The sequence below is a fragment of the Erithacus rubecula genome (assembly GCF_903797595.1).
Source record: "Erithacus rubecula genome assembly, chromosome: 8".
Lineage (NCBI taxonomy): Eukaryota > Metazoa > Chordata > Aves > Passeriformes > Muscicapidae > Erithacus > Erithacus rubecula.
Genome location: NC_136659.1, coordinates 5,339,966 through 5,360,488, shown reverse-complemented (window position 1 = coordinate 5,360,488; position 20,523 = coordinate 5,339,966). Strand labels below are relative to the sequence as shown.

Here is a 20,523-nt window from a genome sequence, read left to right as displayed (position 1 = left end):
TTATGAACTTCCTGCTTTGCAGAGCTGTGGTTCTAAAGCCCTACTCTCTGTAGAGCATTTGCTCAAGGTAAAGATAAAATGGAGACTCAACTTGTGTGATTTCAGCAACAGCCTCTCCTCAGTACACCAAAGCAAATAAAGAGGAGGTAGACAGCTTCCCACTCTGCTGGTGAAAATTTCAGCCATTATGTACAAGTCTCATTGGTCTTGTTTAATTGTCCTTATTATCCCCAGCAGCCCTTTGCCATCCCTGGAGTCAATGGTTCAGTTATTGAACTTAAATTCAGTAGAGCTTTCTCCTGCTGAAGACTGAGCAGAAGCTCTGCACTTCATACCAAAACAAAGCAGAGAAGTGGCTTGGTGTGTAGCTTCTCTCAAGTTTTTGTTTTGCATTAAGACCATTTGAAGTTGTTTTGAAAGTCTGTAGTAAATTCCAAGAAAGGCAGTAGTAACTTCAGCCTCACAGTTGGACTTGATCTTAAAGGTCTTTTCCAACCTAATCAATTCTCTGATTCTGGGACTAGCATCAGTGTCTCAAAAAAATAGTGTGTGTTTTTTTTAATTCAGCTAGAATACAGATGGCATGTACTGCTACTGCTGTCTGTGTGGGGTGTCCACACTACTGCTGTTTCCCTTGAAACCTCAATGAAATTCAGCTGTGCTCCCCATATTTTCCATAGATATTAGGTTAGACACAAGGGCATGGAGGGAGTGAGTTTGCATGCCCTTCAGGTATTCATGAATCCTTGGGAGAAATGACTGAGCTTAAACTCAATGTTACTGCTATTCAATGGAGTGGTATAAGACACATGATCAATTGAAATCTTTCTTTGGATCAGTTTTTCTCATGTGGCTCCACCTCTGTGGCCCCCCTGCTACCAAAACCCAGGCCATGCAAAACCATCACAGGGAGGCTCCTTCTTTGCTGTAGGCTTGCTCTCACAGCAAAGTGACTACACTAAGGCACACAGCTACCTGCAGCTACTCTTCATATTCAGTTGTTGGAGCTGTAAGTCCCCTGGGTTAGTTTTTCACAGAGCATCTGCTCAGTGGCAGGTTCAAGTCTGCCTTAGGATGTTGGAAAAGTTCCCTGTGTGCTTATGGCTAAGTAATTTCACCTCATTATGAGTTGTCATAAAAAAATATGTCTCTGTCCTTGTGAAATGCCTGACTGAGCAGTCAGAGGGATCTGTGAAAAAGCCCTTGTCCTTTGTCAAAATTCCTTGGAGCATTGTCTGGCAAATCTAGGGACCCTTATGGATTAGGGGCCCACTGACAGGCAGTGATAACACTACCATAACTTTCTACATGAGTAAGAAACATCAAATGACTTGTCTGGTTGTGTGAGGGAAGACACTTAAATGTGTATTTTTAAGTGCCTCAGAGTGACATGACTTGTAATTGATGGCTGTTGCTATTTGAAAATACAGTAGTAAGTGGTAAAACTACTTGAAGGTTAAGCAGAATTTGGGCAACTTAATTCATTAATTCTTTTAAAACTAGCATTGAGCTATCAGAATCTGAGCCAGGTTTGCTCCACTTTATCCACATATTAATTCACCAGAAATTTCTCTGTATTCCTTAAGTCAGAATATTCATGATAGATTTCATTATAAAAGATAATTTGTCTCTTAAATCCTCTGGAGTACAAAGGAAGTCAAAGACACTAGCAGCTACTTACAGGTGCTAAATGAAAAAAATTAATGACTTATAAGTAAAGGAATTACTTAGTTTCAAATGAGTCTGCATGTACATTCTAACAGTGGAGGTATTTGTGCCTTAGTTGGTAAGATTTATGCTTTTTCCTGTGTAGTATTCATGGAGGGTTGTGCCCTTGTCCATTCTGGCTTGATGTTTGGCATACAGGAGAGAACATACCACCACCTGTTCTTTGCCCCTCTGCTGAGTGATGAGTCTTGCTCTTGATTTGCTTTTGGTTTTGTATTTTGTTCTGAAGGCTTTTCTCCATCTTCTGATCCCCACTGAACTTGAAAGTCTACTCTTGCCTTTCAAAAACTTTGTGACACAGGAGCTCACGTTCCTAAATTTCATTTGGAAATGGTCAAGCCAAATGGTTTTGATCTGATTACATGCGAAGATCTCTGGCATGCTTTATTCTGGAACTACCTGGTTAAAAGGTCACAGATAAAATGTCCACTTGCACCCTCCTTTTCTTCAGATCTTGCTTTTTTTCTGAGATGCTGACCCCATCTGCTCAGGGGGTCTTACTCAACAGCACCAGCACAAGGGTCGTGTCATGTGTCACTGCTGTTTAATCCAGTGATGCCACATTCCTTTTAATTCATTATCTACCATGAATACCCATCAGAAGACCCTCAAGGGAAGAGCCAGCATCCACAGAGAAATCTTCCCCTCAAAGATAGCATGGGAATTCTTAAGAGAAAATCTGGTATGCATTCCCATGGAATCCTGTCCTGAAGGAATGTTGACCACCTTGGGCTATTTTGCATAATTTCTGTCTGGGACTGGCATTGCTAAATTTGGCTCCTCACAATATTCACTTCATTTTTTAAAATTGAACTGGTAAAGATGGTAGGGAGAGTGCTAAACCTCTTTTCTTCTGCCCATGCTCAGCCTCCAACTTTCACGTCAGCTGAAATGTGATTGTTGTGTTATTTGTCATCTTGGAAGGATATTATACCTTAAGTTTGAGCCTGCATATGTTGCTTAGTGAATATGTTAACTGCAGTTAAGTTTGTCTCCCTTCTGCTTCCCAACTAATCCTTTCCATTCTTTTACCAGGATCATTCTTTGAAAAGAGCTAACACTTGAATCCAAAAGTTCTAAATCTCTGTAGCCTCTATATCTAATCAAAGGGATTGTAGGTTCCTAGAAACAGTGCTACTCCTGCAGCTGCTTTCTTACACTAAAGCAGAAGACTTCAGTTTGGTACCAGGTCTTGGGTTTCTGCAAGATGATCTTCTGCAATGAATCATGTTCTGGATTGTGACTGCATTCAGTATCTTCTCTAGAAGTTTAGGGAGATGGTTCCAGTTTCCTAAATGTTGGGATGCTCACACTGTCTCCAGCCTATGGATGTCTTTATTTCATTGTTTCCTCTGTCCATGTCTGAGCAAACATTTGTCTAGGTTCTGGTAGTTATCACAACACATCTTCACTGCAGAGGGATCTGGTTCCTTTACATCACTGTAAAGAGTTGTTACACAACAACTTGGTGAAACTTTCCATTTCTTCCTTAGATTGTGGGTTAACATCACCTCTTTTCCACTCAGCCCTTAGAATTTATCACATTCATCTGTTCTGTGTCCTTCAGTCTGCCACACAGTGGCACAACAGCCACTGCAGAAAAACTTCTCTTGAAGACCTGTGCCAGTGCATGCTTGGAATGGGATGTTTTCTTCCAATTTAAATGTCACACTTTGGATGCTAATGATCACTTCTAGAGTCTAGATTTATGTTCATCCTTGTCCAGGAATTTGGCTTGTTTTATGCCTACTGCCCTTTCAGAGGAGCAGAAAGAGATTCAGGTCTGCATTTTATGTCTCCATATGCTGTTTTTCTCAAGGATGAGGTTTCTCTGGAAACCCTGGAAATTCCACAGTGATTCTAGAGGCATTTTATCCTGGCATGTCAATATTTTTCCTAAGGCTTCAAGCTTCTAGAAGAGAAGTTCTTACTAAAGAATGTAATGCATAGGTAGCCATTGTATATGGATCCACTATGAAATGCTGGAAAGGGAACAAGAGAGCACTTCTGACCCTCATCAGTACCTTTGGTCACAGCCTTCTGCTGTGCAGGCCCCTGGCATTCTTCTTGGATTCCTGCTGTGCTAGTCTTGAAACATCCAGAGCTGAATCCAATCTTTGGTAGGGCATCAGCATTGTCCTTTGAGCAGCAGGACTCTCATCCCCTGCCAGGATACCCCTTGGCAGGTTTGACTGCTGCAAGCCACCATCTGTCAGAATGTACATGTGGACTCATTTGAAGAAAGCAAGCTTTCTTAGCAGGAATCTGTGTTCTTCATGACGTGCAGTCCACATGTACATTCCTATCCCATCTGCTTTTCCCTTCTCTTTAATTCTTTTTCAGATGCAATGCTGTTGAGAGAGACTGAAATGGTGGTAGATGCACTCTCTTGTATGTCACACATGAAGCAGGAAAAGGAGGAGAAGCAAGAGTAGAGGCTCCACAGATACTGCAGCAGGGCAGCCTTGCAGTATAACCTGGCAGGACAGAACTGTGCCTGCTGTTAGAATGTACCTGTAGACTACCTGTATCATACATTGGTTACTGGTAAGTATTTTTTCTTTTACTTGATCAGGGTGATAGGATTGTCCTTTGACTTGATGAATGGAGCATCATTTAGGGACTGCAGGCTGATCCGTTGGTTTTTTTCCATGTTTGTGAATGCAGTGAGGGCTGTACATTTATTAATGCCCACAAACTGTGGTTTCTCCAGTTATTAACACTTTTCTTTGCATCATTGTTTAAGTGTTACATACTGAGTTCTGATATTGGCTCAAGTTCTTTCCTGTAGTAATAAACTATTTCATCAGTTCCAATTTACCACTGAGTTTTGTTTTTAACTCCTAAATTGCAAAATGTGGGGTTTAGCATGACTGATAGTTCATGGTGTAGATTTTAGTTCCAGACATCTAGTTGACACATACAATATCCAGAAACTGCACAAGAATTTGAGTAGCATCTCTTTACTTGGCCACCCAAGATTATCGTTGCATGGTTCCAAACAATTGCTAGTAACTGCTAGTTCTGATAGGTAATTTTTATGAAACCAAAATAATTTAGAAGTTGATCTATTGGTAGGATGAATGATTGTATCACCTGTTCAGACCTAGGATGCTGGCAATTGGAAGACTTCTCTAAGGTTTGAAAATGTACTCACAAATCTATTTTACCAGCAGTCCTTGGTTCATGCAAGCAGCAGAGTTGGCTTTGCCATATTTATTTTGTATTGACCTGGGTAGATTTATTGATTTCTTTCTTGGTCTTGAGTCCTTAACTGCCTTAGTCCACTGTACCTTGGATTCAGCTGCAGCTGATGTGGAGGCTGTGTAGCACTGTAAGAATAAAACATTGCATTTGTGAACTTAATCTTGGAGAACAGATTGCACAGGCTGTCAAGAAGCTAGAGTGAGCTCTCTTACATGCTGTGTTTTTGCTGTAGCTGATGAATAATTGATACTAAAATCTTTATCTCTCAGTGGCAGAGCACCAGGTGTGTCAGCTGCTGGAGCAGACTAACACTGTGATTGTGTTCTTCCTCTGTGCAGCCAGCATGTGTGTTGTAAAGGTGGATGGGACTCCTTATCTGTGTAAAGCTGATGAGGTTGGAGAAATATGTGTGAATTCAGGAGCAACTGGGACAGCATATTTTGGCCTGCTTGGAATCACCAAGAATGTATTTGAGGTTTGGATTTCTTTGTAATTTTTATATTTCTAGTATTTCTTCTTGCAAATAGACTTATTTATTCCTTAAAGGTCTTTTGTGTGTGTGTGTGTGTGTGTGTTTGTGTGTGTTGTATTGTTTGGTTTGCTTTGTTTTTTAAGTCAGTTAGAAAAAAGCCCTGGCCAGATACACTTAGCTTCATTCATAGAATTATAACAAGACATTCTGTCTCTTACAACCAAAAATACCAAGTGACATCTGTAGTCAGCCAGCTACTTTTGTATTCCAGTCCAGTGCAGTGCCTGTGTGAGCATTTAAATTTATCTTAGCTCTGAATTAACACAGTTGTCTTATGTGTAGCTACCAGAAGGCATTTCAATCTTTCTGCCCATATTTTTCTTTGCAGTGGTACCCTATTTCATGTATTCTGGCAGTAAAGGAATGAAAATCCTTATCAGTCCAGTGAGTGTCTGAATCCTTCTGTGTTCTTCCAGGCCATCCCAGTGACAGCAGCTGGCATACCTGTATCAGACCAGCCCTTCACAAGGACAGGATTGCTTGGCTTTGTGGGTCCTGTAAGTGTGAACAAGCCCTCAGGACCCTACTTTGTCCTGACTCCCAACTCTGAAGTGATGCTCCTGAATTCAGCAGCATTTTGTGCCCTATAGAGGGCACTGACTCCTCAAGAGTGTTGGCTTGAGTCAGGCATGTATTGCCAGTAGTGAGGAGGTTTTTCTGCTCTATTTCTAACCCTTCCTTTTTTTCAGGACTACTTGGTGTTTGTGGTAGGAAAATTGGATGGATTGATGACAGTCAGTGGCCGCAGGCACAATGCAGATGATGTGGTAGCCACAGCACTGGCAGTTGAACCCATGAAGTTTGTCTATCGGGGAAGGTGAGTTTATTAAAAACTTCAGCTCTGCTGGTTGGGCTTTGTTGGTCCTTTTTTAACCCACAGATGGTCATCTAGTGACACAGCATACATAGGAGCAATGCATGTGAACTTTTTCATGTGTGTTTTGTAGGAAAGTTGGCACTAGGTTGTGAATTCGGTTGTTCTTGCTAACTTGAAAGACAGATGTTGACACCTTGCTTCATGCATAAGAGATTTTAAATTACTTTTACACAATACAAAGGCAGATCTTAAAGTGTCTGTTTAAAACTTAAAAGCTTCTTAAGACACTCAAAAGAAGCTCATATGCTGGATATAAAACACTTGTGTCCCCTGAGCCTTTTGTGTGGCTGAGGGAGGAACTGTGCAGCCTGTTCTAAGGAACAAACTAGGCTGCTGAAGGACTCTCAAAGATAATGTGTTGTATCACCAACTTGAGTGTTCACCAGTGGTCCATGGCTCAATGTCCAGATGGAGATCAGTGATAAGTGGAGTTTCAGGGTTCAGACTGGGACCAGTCCAGGCTGAGGCATTATTAATATTTTATCCTAGAAGAGGCAAGCCTAAAACTAAGGTAATTCCCCAATGGGAGTTAAGTCTTTTTCAGTGCAAGCATCTGGTGATCAGTAATTTGGCATGGTTGGCATACTTGTCTTCCAGAAGGGACATTGTATGTAGAGGCTGCAAGTCTAGTGTGCATGATGGAGTTTTATCCTGTTTGCACAACCCCTACATGTATGAAACTTGTCTATCAGACACATGCTACATGGGTGACTGCAAATCCACCTGAACCCCAGCAGAAATCAATTACAGGAACCCACATGTGTTGTAAATTTCCCTGTGATTTTGTGATGATCTGGTGTGAATAATTCTTGTGTGTGTGAAACAGTGCCATGAGAGGCTGCAGCCATTGCCATGTGGTGTAAGCCCTGCTCTGGTCACCCTGTGTTGCATCCTGTCACTCCCCTGTGCTTTGTGTTTTAGGATAGCAGTGTTTTCTGTGCCTGTTTTGCACGATGATCGGATAGTGCTTGTGGCAGAGCAGCGCCCTGACGCCTCAGAGGAGGATAGTTTTCAGTGGATGAGCAGGGTTCTACAGGTACTCACTCTGTCCTTTTCTCTTTCCAGGTGAATAAGGCTGATGCATCACATAAGAATATCAGAGCTTTTTTTAATTTTTTTTTTCCCCATAAGCAAAACCTATCAGTGTAACCACAAGAGCTGTAATAAGGATAATTTTTTCAGGGTTAAGAATTTACAGAATTCTGTAAAAAGTAAGACTCTTTTTCAGAATTTTTTTTAACTTCCTACTACTAAAATTTTCAAAGCCCGAAGGGTGATGAGTTTTGTTTGGGTTAATACTACGTGTCTCTTCTATTTTCATACTGAGAGCTATCTCTGCAAATATTCAAAAGTATACTGCCAAGTATCAGAACAGCTTCAAAAGCTTTTTATCACTAACAACTATTCTAGGTCAGCAACAAGAAGTATTGAAAACTTTTTCCCTTAATATTTTAATGCTTTTTTCTTTGGGATGAAGGGCAGGAGGAAGGGGAACTGCATTTGCAGATTTTAGAATTAATCAGTTGTCAGGAAGTGCAAATGGAGAGGTCAATTATGGAAAACTCTGGGGAAAACTGAAGGGAAGATCCAGAGAGCAACTTAAAGGAAGTTTGCTCTTAACAGTATGGTTTCTGTCAAATTTCAACTTTCTTATCTTTTTGGAAAGTATCTCTGGTATTGGAAGAAAATATTTTTGTTTATTTTTAGAAGTGTCATAGCTAAAAGACACACTTAAGATTTAGGCAGCAAAGATGCTTCCCTCCTAAATTTTGTGAGTTTTATGTTCTACTGTGCTTTTGTGACTGTGCCATACATGCTAAATTTGCTGTGATATAACTTTGGCTTTTGAAAATCTCTGCACTTTTTGCCCACTTTTAAGAGACTTTCCTAATCCCTGATGTGCAGGTGGCATCCCCTTGATAGAGGGCACAAGCAAAGTCCTGGGTCTGCTCCTGCTCCCATTGAAGTCATGGCACAGCTTCTATGAGTTCAGTGAGTGCAGAATTGGACCCTTTATTTGCAAATTGTGGTGCAAGTAAAAATTTTAAATGTTATAAATGAATTGAATTCAAATTCTTGCTCTAGCTGCATCCCAGTTGATAATGTGGAATGTTTGTTTGTTTGTTTTTAATTTCTGTGAAGGCAATTGATAGCATTCACCAAGTAGGTGTGTACTGCCTTGCCTTGGTGCCAGCCAACACTTTGCCAAAGGCTCCCCTGGGAGGAATTCATATTTCAGAAACGAAGCAGCGCTTTTTGGAGGGCGCTCTGCATCCCTGCAATGTCCTGATGTGTCCCCACACCTGTGTTACCAACCTGCCCAAGCCTCGACAGAAACAGCCAGGTGAGGAAAGCAGAGCATGTGCTAGCTCTGCCACACCTCTGTTACATGGAGCACTTGCAGACTGAACTCTTGCTTGTTCCTTTGGTTGGTTTTGCCTCATTTTGCACTGTTCTTTTCAAAATACAGATGTTGGTCCTGCATCAATGATTGTAGGAAATCTTGTAGCTGGCAAGAGGATTGCACAAGCCTCGGGGAGAGATGTTAGCCAGCTGGAGGACAATGACCAGGCAAGAAAGGTGACACTGGGGTCCTGGTATTTTTAAATATTTGAATTAGCTTATTCAGAGTAAAAGAAGACCAGATGTGATATTCTGCTGTAAACAAACCTGAGGCAGTTGGAGTGAATTTGAGTGTCTCCTTTTTCTTCCCTTTCAGTTTCTGTATTTAGCAGATGTTCTTCAGTGGCGAGCTCAGACAACTCCAGATCATCCACTCTTCCTTCTGTTGAATTCCAAGGTAAGATGCACTTTAGGTCATACTTGGAGATTGAGACCAAAACAAGAGATTATTTAGATTCTAAGAAAATTCCTTCTAGAAGTCTTTTCCTGAAATGCTGCAGATTATTTTAATGAAGCAGACAGAAACTGCTGGACAGTAAGCATACATGTTTCCACTTCTGGAATTTTGTGTTGTATGTTTTTATTCCACATCTGGAATTTCAGTATGCATTCTGCCTAGCTTAAAACATTGCAGTAATTGCATTTCCTGCCAGAGCACTACTTTTGTCATATTAATGGAAGCCATGATTCTGTCCTCATTGCTGAGCACAAGGTTAACTGTAAGTCAGAAATGGAGGATTTCCTGATTAGAAGATGCAGAGCCTAAGTAGAGAGCCTTTGGGACAGCTTTGCACTCAAATTTTGCAGGAGCACTGTCACATCCTGCAGGGGATACTGATGGCTTGCCCTGGGCTAGGCTCTGCCCTCAAAAAGGATGGCACTAGAGTGACACTAACAGCCCAGGGACAAACTGGATCTGCCTTGTGCTGTGCTGTACTATAGACAGGAGTCCACCAGAAAGTACAGCAGCAGTCCTTGGAAAGTGAAGGATTTGTATGTCTCATTCAGAAGGGCAAAAGAGTTTAGGACATTGTTCAAACTTTCTAACTTTTCTTTTGAGACTGTGCTTTAGCGAAAGAAATTGTTGCAACATTGTTATTGTTAAATTGGTTTATTCTCTCAGAGTAAAGAAGATTTTGAGGGAATTTTCTAGGATGAAGCAACTCTTTACCAGGTCACTTTGTTCAGGCAAGTTTTACCCTTGACATGGAGACTCTGTAGAAGGAAACACAAAACTTGGGCACAAAGAAATTACCTGTTGGTGAACACCTATCTTAAATAGCTGGGGACTAATTAGCCACCATGTTCTGTGTTAGTGCGTTCACATACCTGCAGGAGAAACCCTTTTGGTTTTCCATGTCAATATCCAAGGCACTGAGCTGCTGCTGCTCCTTTCAAGGTTTGTGCTGTCACTTGTGTCCTGTGCAGGGTACTGTAGCCAGCACTGCCTCGTGCATCCAGCTGCACAAGAGGGCAGAGAGAGTGGCAGTGGCGCTGATGGAGAAGGGGCGGCTGAACGTTGGTGACCACGTGGCCCTGGTTTACCCTCCAGGTAAAGCAACACAGACAGCAAAAACCACAATCACACAGCACAAGAAAAGTATTTCTGTCCATTAATTGGATTGGAAATTGAAAAAAAATATAATTTTTGATAGTTGTTAAATGCAAAACATTTTAAACTGGGTGTGGCTTTGAAGAGACAGCTGTGACAAATCTTTGCATCTTAATAACATAAATCAGTGTGTATTTTGATCTTGGTGAATGAGTTCATTCTGTTGATCTGATAAAAATGGCTTTAATTTCACAAATATCTTTTCCAGGAGTAGATTTGATAGCAACTTTCTACGGCTGTTTGTACGCTGGCTGTGTTCCCATCACTGTCCGCCCACCTCATCCACAGAACCTTGCTACCACTCTGCCCACTGTCAAAATGATTGTAGAGGTAGGTATGAGACATTCCTGTCCTGGTGCTTTTGGGGAGTGCTGAATGGTTGATGCAGCCTGATGCATTGCTTTGCCACAGTCAGTGTAAAATAAGCTTGAAAATAAATATTCACTGTGCTGTGGGTGAGTCAGTAATAACTTCTTCAGAAACTTATTTCGAGTGGTCTTTTTTGTCATGATTTATTTTGCTTTGTTTCCTATTATTTTCTTCATCTCACTGGTTATCTTATGTGGATGCATAGGGCATGACTTTGATCATGCACTCCCTGGTTTTACCAATGGTCTTAATGCTTTGCCTTTTGCAGGTCAGTAAGTCTGCGTGTATATTGACCACCCAAGCTATAATGAAACTGCTCAGATCCAAGGAGGCTGCAGCAGCTGTAGATATTAAAACATGGCCCACTATTTTGGATACAGGTATAGTAGTAAAAATGGAAATGGTTTGAAGAGTCATATATTTATTTTGCTACACCACAACTGCTTGATTGAGTGGGTGTGTTGTACATTGCATTAAAATAGCTGTCCAGAAGCTCTGGGGAGGATCTGATGATAATGCTGTAAAGATGCATTTTTTGTCCTGTGCCTGTTTCCCAAAATAATATGGTACTCTCCTCTACTTATATGTTTTAAATAGATGATATGCCTAAAAAGAAGCTGGCTAATGTTTTCAGACCCACGTCTCCAGATATGTTGGCATACTTGGACTTCAGTGTGTCTACTACTGGTATATTAGCAGGAGTAAAGGTACAGTAACAAGAGATAATCATGCTTTATTCCTTTATGTGTATAAAGAAATATGTAAAAGCCTTTTTCTAGGAGAAGGTCCCTGAGGTCCTGTTTTCCTCTTGCAGATGTCACACGCAGCTACAAGTGCCTTATGTCGCTCAATAAAGCTCCAGTGTGAGCTGTACCCATCCCGACAGATTGCCATCTGCCTGGACCCCTACTGTGGCTTGGGCTTTGCACTCTGGTGCTTGTGCAGGTGTGTACTTTGAATAGAAGTGTGTCATATCACATGGTGAAGGGTTTGGAATTTGGGGTTTTAGATTATTGTAATAAGTATGGGACAAGGTGGATGTTCTTGGCCGTTGTCTCTTGTTCCTTCTTCTTTGTGATTTCAGGTAGTAGTTTATGGTTGGATAGAAAATACCACAGTGCAGGTCACAGGTGTTTGGTTATTGGGTCAAAAGTACAAATAATATGGATGTTAGCTTTTAATTAGATACTTATTTTAAAAAACCTTGTAACTAGGTAAATACACATCCATTTTCTCACTTTTGGCTTGTCAGAAGTACTGAAGAACTCTCTGTACTATATATAAGATTTAATAAACAATCAAGTCCAAACAAGAAAATCCATCTCTTGAGTTTCAATCCTGACTCTGAGTGAAGGTAGAAGAAAAAAGAAGATAGCCACTAATATGTGGTGCCACTAATAGAAACTGTCAAAGAAACCCAAAGTAACCTTTTTATCAGTAGTTCAGAAGACTCCTTTTGTGCTAAGAAAATCCGTTTAAGTCAGTTAGTTACTTGAGTAACTTCAGGTTTGCAAGTAGAATTAATTGAATACCAAATTCAAGGAAGAAAAAAAAAAGGGCTCCACTGTCTGTTTCACATTGATTAAGTAAATCCTTTTAAAGTCTTTTGAGATTAAACCATATGTTTTGACAAGACCTTTAAGGTGTTCACTGCAAGATTGGTATGCAGTAAGAAATACTCTTAAAGGAAGCACTTAAAATGAGTGAGTCTTGACTTGATTTAACCAGATACCTACTCTAGGGCATCACATCTCACAAAGCTGCAATCTTTTTTTTGCCTTTTAAAACATGCCCATATGCATTAATTAATTGAATTTCCATATTCCTATTGCTTCCTGTCCCCAGTATATATTCAGGTCACCAGTCCATCCTGGTGCCTCCCCTGGAGCTGGAGAGCAACGTGTCTCTGTGGCTGTCTGCTGTCAGCCAGTACAAGGTGCGTGTCACCTTCTGCTCCTACTCTGTCATGGAGATATGCACCAAAGGCCTTGGGACACAGACTGATGCTCTCCGGGTGAGTGGGCTGCATTTTTCCACATACTGACATAAACAAATGTGTGTCTTTCTAAAAACTTCATTTGGCTTGGAGGAGATGAGGTTTTAAGTGTTCCTGCTGGAAGATTCAACTTCTGTGTTTCTCGGTGGAGGAAATTATATTTTCAGTTTTAGTTGTTTGTGCAACCTCTGTGCTGCTGGATGTGTTGGAGATTTTGGGCAAAATACACAGCAAGCCTATGAACTTGTTTGTGTCTGAGACAAGAAAAAAAGCCAACACCAAACAAAAAAAAATCCCAGATAAAACATACAGCAGCAGAAGGAAAAATCCTAAAGCCCCACCAAACACAAAAGACCTCACCAAAACAGCCAAAGAAAAAGCCCCCAAAACTCAGCAAGTCTCACTTACTTTCAGACATCACTTGATTCCATAAGTGTTGAGTTCTAAAGTGGATGTAATCTTCCCCAGTCCTGGAAGTGTTCCAGGCTAGGTTGGATGGGGTTTGGAGCAGCCTGATCTAGAGGAAGGTGTTCCTGCCCATGCAGAGGGGTTAAAATGAGATGAGCTTTAAAGTCCTTTCTTTCCCACTCAAAGCATATAATTCTCTGATTCCTAACCATATAAATTACACACTAGTACATCTATTTATTTTTGAGGGAAATCTCTCAACTCAGATTTAATTTCCTTAAAGAGGAAAGACCATTCCCACAGCTGTAGTAGCTCAGCTGCTCAGAAATTCCACTGGGAATGTGTGGCAGCTCCTTCACAAAAAAAATTGGTTGTATTGTGTGCTCTCAATAGAGACAATAAAACTTGTCTCTCTGCTCCACTGGACCTCACCAAAGGGAATGCTGGCCCACAGCCAATTGCTCCAGATTCACATTCACGTTGAGAGGAGCTGATGATGTCTGGGACACACCTAAACTGGGAGCTAGCAGGTCTCTGGCAAGCCCAGCCCTGTGACAAAATGACATTTTGAGAGTTTTCCAGCCCAAAATGCTGAGTGTGTTGCAGCTCCATGATGCCTGTAGTGTTAATCCTGTTCATGTCTTACTCTAGTGCTTTTAAAGCCGTTCTGTTGCACAAATGAAAGGGTTCTTTCTAGACCTGCTGCCTTGGAAGTGACAGTGCTTGTTCTCTCCCCCTGCCCTCCAGATGAAGGGGGTGAACCTGTCCTGCGTGCGCACCTGCATGGTGGTGGCAGAGGAGAGACCCAGGATCACCCTCACCCAGTCTTTCTCCAAGCTGTTCAAAGACCTGGGCCTCTCTGCTCGTGCTGTGAGCACCACCTTTGGCTGCAGGGTCAATGTAGCAATTTGCTTACAGGTGAGATTAAACTGCTTGGGAGCTTGGTAGAAAACCATGTTCAGCTGAATGGATTTCTTTTTCTCATGAGCTAGAGCTCCACTGCCTGCTTGCTTCATCACCAAGTTAAAATAAGCTTTTTATTAAGATGTTTAATATGATGTTGATTAAGATAATTTCACTTTTCTGTACTCATTGACCAATTGATTTGCTTTTCTAATCCAGAAGGTCAATTCTAAGAAACTTGTTTCTTCCTACTATGCAGGAGAAGCATTTAATAAGCAGCTTCCTGTTCATAAATATCCCATGTTACAAGCAGTGCTGTTTCAGCTTTTGTGTGATACAGATTTTGTGTTGTTTTGTATAATGTGGAGTTAAACGGAAGACAGAATTTTACAAGTAAGACCCAGGGAAATTGATACAGTTGGCAGATTTTTTTATTTTTAAATATCTCAAATGAGTATTAGCAACATGCAAATATTTTTGTCCCATCTTGTGTGAAAGCTGGACTTTTTTTTAAGTTTAAAGTGTGAAATTGAAAGCTTTGAGAGGGAAGTCACATCCATAAAGTACCCAGCCATGCTTCACAGTCTGGAGATAACATGCCAGAATCACCTTTGATAGTTTAGTATTCAGCTGCTAATAATGTTTTATGGGTAATTTAACCAGATGAAGTCTAACTTTTCATAATGAGGTATTTCTTTACCAGTCAGGAGATTAAAAAATACATACATTATATATATATGTATATGTGTGTGTATATATATATATTCCAAAACTTACCTAAAAAATCAGGTATTAAGTAAGCATAGACTAGGAAATGGAAAAGCACACTGGAGTTTGGAGGATGCTCAAGTTAGTAAATAAAGTGCTCAGGTTTCAGATGAGTCAGTGTGCAGCTTTGTATGTGGGGAATATCTTAGGGGGCACATGGATTAAGTATGTGTAACTGTAAATTTAATTTCCAATTTTGTTGGTATGGATCACAGTTAATAAAATAGAATTCTATGAAAATTGCTACTGTACTTCTGCAAAACATAGTTTTTCCTTTTTTCTTTTCTTCCTGGTGCCCACTAGAGGAAGAAAAGCCTTTTTAGGTCTCAGCATGTATTGCAATGTTCTAGGTTTCCTACAAGAGAGATATTCTGGAACATGAGTTACTTAAATATGTTGCCATTCACAATTACTTCCTTAGTTACTATAGTTTCTCTCACAATTAAATGAAAAAGGATTTTAACAAGACCAAGCTAAATGGTTATAAAGAAATAAGATCAGTGTGATTTTATGAATCAGTAGGTGGAAAAACAGGAAGGATACACATGAAATCAAAATGACTGCAAATTAAGATTTTTAATTCATTGAATTGAACATTTCAGCTGCCAAGTCTGAAAGAATAGCTTTCCAAATTGCCTGTGTGAATAAAAATTTCAAAAGCCAGCTTGGGATAAAGGGGTGGGAAACAGTTTTTCTGCAGAATACTGAATGGCAACATAAAAATACTCAAAAACTCCCAGTAAGGAATACAGGACTGCTGGGCAGTTATGCTTTCTCCTTCATTTCGCCTTTTTCATCTCTGTTTTCCATGCTTGAGCCCCTTTTTAGTGGGAGGAGTTTTCTACCCCTTTTCTCCCATTCTTCCAAAGTCATACCTCTGATAGATTTTTTTAATTGGATTTAAATGAAAGTAAATGAATGACCAAACTTTTGGTACAAATTAGCAGGCAGAGATAAATGCACATCTTCCAGCCCTGCTGAACTGGTTCACTGAGAAGGTGTTTCTGAATCTGCAGTTTTAGAGAGGGGGAAGGGATTTATTATAAAGCAGTGTATGAGTTGCTGTAGCCCTCTTTTGTTCATTATGTGAGACTTGCATGTTTCCAAAAGAACTACCTTAAAGTGCCAAGCTCTTAAATAACCTGAAATGGAAATTTTCTTCATTCTAAAACTATAAGTTTTGTTTTCTGTCTTACTGTGTGTATCTTATGTTTCCAGTGCCTCTTTGTTTGTATTTTCTTTTTTTCCCCTTTCTCTCTGTTTCCCACACTTTGATGGCCTCTGTTACTTCTGTTTGTGGTCCTGCTGTCAGCCAAACAGGCTGGGCAAGCTGGCTGAACAGGTATAGTGATGCATGTGTGCTTGTCACGTCCTAAAATCCATCTGGTTCTGCAGTGTTAGGGACTAGGCCCACATAGGTTTGTGCTTACATCCTTTTGCACTGGCTATGTGGGGTTTAAAGCAGGTGCTTACTCAAATAAAATCCTACAAGCTGAATTCTAAATTTAAAAATTTTGCAAACTTAGACTTATCTGTACTACATACTTCACTTGTGCATTCATTGACTAATTCCATAAAAAGCAAATGCTCTATAGTACTCACTGTAGAAAGGGGGGCTGCTTTATTTCTTTTTCATTAGGGAAGTACTTTGAAAGTGTCAGTAAAAAAGGGAGAGAAATTAGTGAATTTTTGTGTCTGTAAGAATGAAAGCAGGGTGTTGTGGCTTCTGTTGAATTTGTTTCTTCCTCCTTACTCTTAGGGAACAGCAGGACCAGATCCAACAACAGTCTATGTAGATATGAGAGCACTTCGACATGACAGGTACAGTCTGTGTTAAAGCACTCACTCTTCAATGTGGAGAAGAAACTTTCAGCCTCATTGCAGTGGTTTGTTGAAACATCCTTGGCAGCAGCCAACTGACTCCCTGCCATATTATATCCCTGTGCTGTGCAATTCCAGGAAATCTGCTCTCTATAAATCCTTTAGGTAGTGGAAGTAGCACAGTTAGACTCTCCCTTAGTCTTTTTTTTCCCCTTCAAGTCAAAACAACTCTGTTCCCTCAGCCTTCCCTAGGCTGCACTGTGTCAGTTAATGCCACTCAATCTGCTTGCTCTTTGCTGTTTGTAATTCCTACTGATGTTCTGCCATGACTCGTTGTGACAAGTAGAGGTCCAGGAGAATCCAGTAAAGAAGGTGAATTTAAAATGCTGGTGGGAATGCAACCTTCAGGCTTTGTTGGAAAAAGCTACTCATCTTTCCAGAGAGCAGAGTTACAGATTATTAAAAGAAACATGTTATATGGGAAAGCTAATAGGGAAGTTTTGAAGACAGCTAGAAACTTGTAACTGCAAGTTGTGAATAAATGAGAATAACTGGGTGATTCATTGCAGCTCAGTCAGTGCAGCTAAGGATGGAGTAACAGTGGATATACTGGATCACATCTGTTTCACTTCTGTTTCAGTTCTTGTCTTGTTTAAGTACAGTCATTGTCACCTGTTAAACAGCAGATTAGATATAAATCCCTGAGAGAAAAAGGGGGGAAAAAAAGAAAAAGAAAAATAAATCCTAACCTCATCCAGCCTTGTTTAAATGTCCTCTTATTTTCTCAGGGTGCGTTTGGTAGAGAGAGGTTCTCCACACAGTCTGCCCCTTATGGAGTCTGGGAAGGTAAGAGACTGAGTGGGATCCTTCCTCCTCACAGAATCACAGACTGGTTTGGGTTGGAAGGGACTTTTAAAGCTCATCTCATTGCAGTCCCTGTCTGCCATAGCTGGGGGGACACATTCCACTATCCCAGGTTGCTCCAAGCCCCATCCAGCCTGGCCTTGGACACTTCCAGGGCTGAGGCAACCACAGCTTCTCTGTACAACCTGTGCCAGGGCCTCCCACCCTCACAGGGGGGAATTTCTTCCCAACATCTACTCTAAACCTATTATTTCAGTTAAAAGCCATTATGGCACTCCCTATGTGCTCATGGCCCTCATGTGGGTGGGGAGCTGCATCACCTGGATCTCAGTAAAGAATATGTGGGACAAGCTTGGCTAATCAGAATGTGTCCAGGAGAACAGGTTGATTGAGGACTTGAAGTGAAGCCAGCTATGGGATAAATTGCTACTACCAGAACAAATCTGAGGCCTTCATATAAAAGGCATTTTGTAGGTATAAAACCAATGCTGAAGCTGCAAAACAGCTGCTCAGAGTTAAAATTATTTAACAAATTACACAACAGTGGTAGGCAGAGATGGCTGGTATCCATAGTGCAGAAATGAGTAGTAAGGGAAGCTCAGACTGTTGACTTCTGATTAACATTTTTGATTAATTCATTTTCTTCTGTTTGTTTCTTATTCAAGATTCTTCCGGGAGTAAAGGTCATCATAGCACACACAGAAACCAAGGGGCCTCTGGGAGACTCACATTTAGGAGAGGTAAAGGTTTGGTACTGTTGTGCTGTGTTGATCAGCAGTGATGTGATACATGGATATCTCCTGTTAGATAAATGCCTCCTTCCCCTCAGTGGGACAGCAGGATAACCCTGGTGTGGCACATAAATGAACCCCACAGAGAGCAGCACTGTGCATTTCTGCACATGGGGCTGCACAGCACCAGCTGAGACCAGGGCACTGGTCTGTGTCGGCCCAGCAGCTGGAACAGCTAGGGATGTACTCCCATCACTGGGCAGCTGCAGTAGGTCATTTGCTGCTCACTTTAACCTTTGTTTTATAGGCATCTTTTGTTGTGTAATAAGATTGCCAGCTAATAGGTGTTCCTTCCCAATAAGACAAATGCATGATTCATTTTTTAATGGCCTTTACCATCCCCCAATTACGTGCATGTAAAACTCCTTTTCTCTGGTCAGAACTTAATGTTTTCAATGAAACTGGTGTGTGTGTGCGTGTCTGGCAGAATAACCCCTGTTTATTCCAGCTTTGATTTGGTTTATCCTGCAGATCTGGGTGAGTAGCCCACACAATGCTACAGGTTACTACACAGTGTATGGAGAAGAAGCCCTGCACGCTGATCACTTCACTGCTCGCCTGAGTTTTGGGGACACGCAGACCGTGTGGGCTCGCACCGGCTACCTGGGCTTCCTGCGCAGGACAGAGCTGACAGATGCCAGTGGAGGTGAGAGGAACCCCTGCACCCACAGGGGCACTTGAGTCAGGCTCCATGGGGAGGCTGGGCCAGCAGAGACTGGGCTGTCCAGCAAGCTTCTGCTGACTTCCATCACAGAAAACTCCTGAATTAAGGAGATGTTCTGTCATTCAGCAGATTCAGGACATACACAGACACCAGTGATTTTGTAGTCTTTCAGAAGTTAAATATCTAGAGGAGAAACTTTCCAGTATAGAAAATAAATTGTTAATCTTGAGGGATTCTTGATCTAAGCCGGGATGTCTAAGTTGGGGAGCAGTTTATCTTCTATCTGCTCTGTTTTCCATTGAGTCAGAACACAAAGCAGATATACATATATATCTACTAATAGATACATATCTACTAATATATATCTTGATTATCATATATTTAAAAAAATAAATCTCTGAACATTTTAAGGAAAGGAGTTTGAATGCTTGTAACTTAGTAACAGATGTATATTGCTGGTTTTTTGTGATTGGACTTAAACAGTGTCTGCATGAATAGTGTCAGTGTCCCAACTGCTGCCACTGAACAATAATACCAAGTTTTTGTGCCTTATAGCTTTCTGAAAAATCACACATCACAGAGATTTTTATCACCATGGAACAATGTCAGTTGTTCTTTAGTTTTTAAGAAGCTTTGTGCAGTGAATGAACACTCAGTATACATGAACTAGAGCTTCCCAGTATGATTTTCACCTCCAGTGACACAACTGAGCAAGACTATAAAATAGTTAACAAAGAAAAAGCGAAATTGAACTGAACAGAGTTACAAGGATGAATGTGGAGAGTGTGTCCTTCAGGGAGGGTCTAGGAGAGCTTTGCTTATGTAACCTGTAACCTGTGGGATCTTAAGAAACTGAGGAGAATTTTGCTGGCATGAGGACAAGTGGGTATCAGCTAGCATTTAAAAGAAAAAAAAAAAAGGTTAAATTTGGGAATTGGAAGAGTAGTTGTGTCAATCAGAGAAGAAAAGTCTTCTGGTAAGAATAGTGGAACAAAAAGATGCTTAGCTTAAATGGTGGATTTTGCTTGAGTTTATGAAAAGAGATTACATTACATGAGAGAGGACAGAACTGGATGACGCAGAAATTCTTTTCATTGTGGTTTCAGTTGCTTGGAGTCATAGGCAGAAGTGCTACATGAGCTCTTAATTCTCTCCAAATGCTAGAGCTTGTGTTCTAGAGGCTTTCCCCTAGGAAGCACTGGGAGCATCATAGAACATCAGGAGTAAGCCCATCCAAGTGGCTGTGTTTGTCTGTAGATGTGCTGATGTTGCAGTGTGTGTGCTGTTGCAGAGAGGCACGATGCCTTGTATGTGGTGGGCTCTCTGGATGAAACACTGGAGCTCAGAGGGATGAGGTACCACCCCATCGACATAGAAACCTCTGTCATCAGGGCACACAAGAGCATTGCAGAATGGTAAGAACCACAGCATTATTCTTCTGTATCATTCTATTTCTTCTAAAGCAAAAGAACTTGTAGCTTCCTTGGCTGTGTCAGAATGTACATATGGGGGTGTGGTAAACACATCTCAAGGATTTCATGGCTGATGTCTTCTCACAGGAATTATTCCCATTTGGCCCT

At 41.0% G+C, this 20,523-nt stretch overlaps 1 protein-coding gene across 2 annotated transcripts in view; it reads left to right on the top strand.

The window, feature by feature from the left end:
- Window positions 1-20,523, top strand: part of DIP2A (disco interacting protein 2 homolog A) — a 71,859-nt gene that overhangs the window by 49,186 nt on the left and 2,150 nt on the right. The window contains exons 19-37 of one of the 2 annotated variants that reach the window (XM_079311183.1): window positions 5,274-5,410; window positions 5,884-5,964; window positions 6,157-6,284; window positions 7,266-7,380; window positions 8,487-8,688; window positions 8,815-8,924; window positions 9,064-9,144; window positions 10,176-10,299; window positions 10,568-10,689; window positions 10,997-11,108; window positions 11,326-11,435; window positions 11,543-11,673; window positions 12,574-12,742; window positions 13,880-14,050; window positions 16,563-16,624; window positions 17,413-17,470; window positions 18,154-18,228; window positions 18,751-18,925; window positions 20,235-20,358. In XM_079311183.1, coding sequence (XP_079167309.1) covers window positions 5,274-5,410; window positions 5,884-5,964; window positions 6,157-6,284; window positions 7,266-7,380; window positions 8,487-8,688; window positions 8,815-8,924; window positions 9,064-9,144; window positions 10,176-10,299; window positions 10,568-10,689; window positions 10,997-11,108; window positions 11,326-11,435; window positions 11,543-11,673; window positions 12,574-12,742; window positions 13,880-14,050; window positions 16,563-16,624; window positions 17,413-17,470; window positions 18,154-18,228; window positions 18,751-18,925; window positions 20,235-20,358 — 2,287 coding nt within the window. Of the gene's footprint in view, window positions 1-5,273; window positions 5,411-5,883; window positions 5,965-6,156; window positions 6,285-7,265; window positions 7,381-8,249; window positions 8,337-8,486; window positions 8,689-8,814; window positions 8,925-9,063; window positions 9,145-10,175; window positions 10,300-10,567; window positions 10,690-10,996; window positions 11,109-11,325; window positions 11,436-11,542; window positions 11,674-12,573; window positions 12,743-13,879; window positions 14,051-16,562; window positions 16,625-17,412; window positions 17,471-18,153; window positions 18,229-18,750; window positions 18,926-20,234; window positions 20,359-20,523 lie in introns of those variants that run through there. The other variant, XR_013774889.1, reaches the window with a different exon arrangement.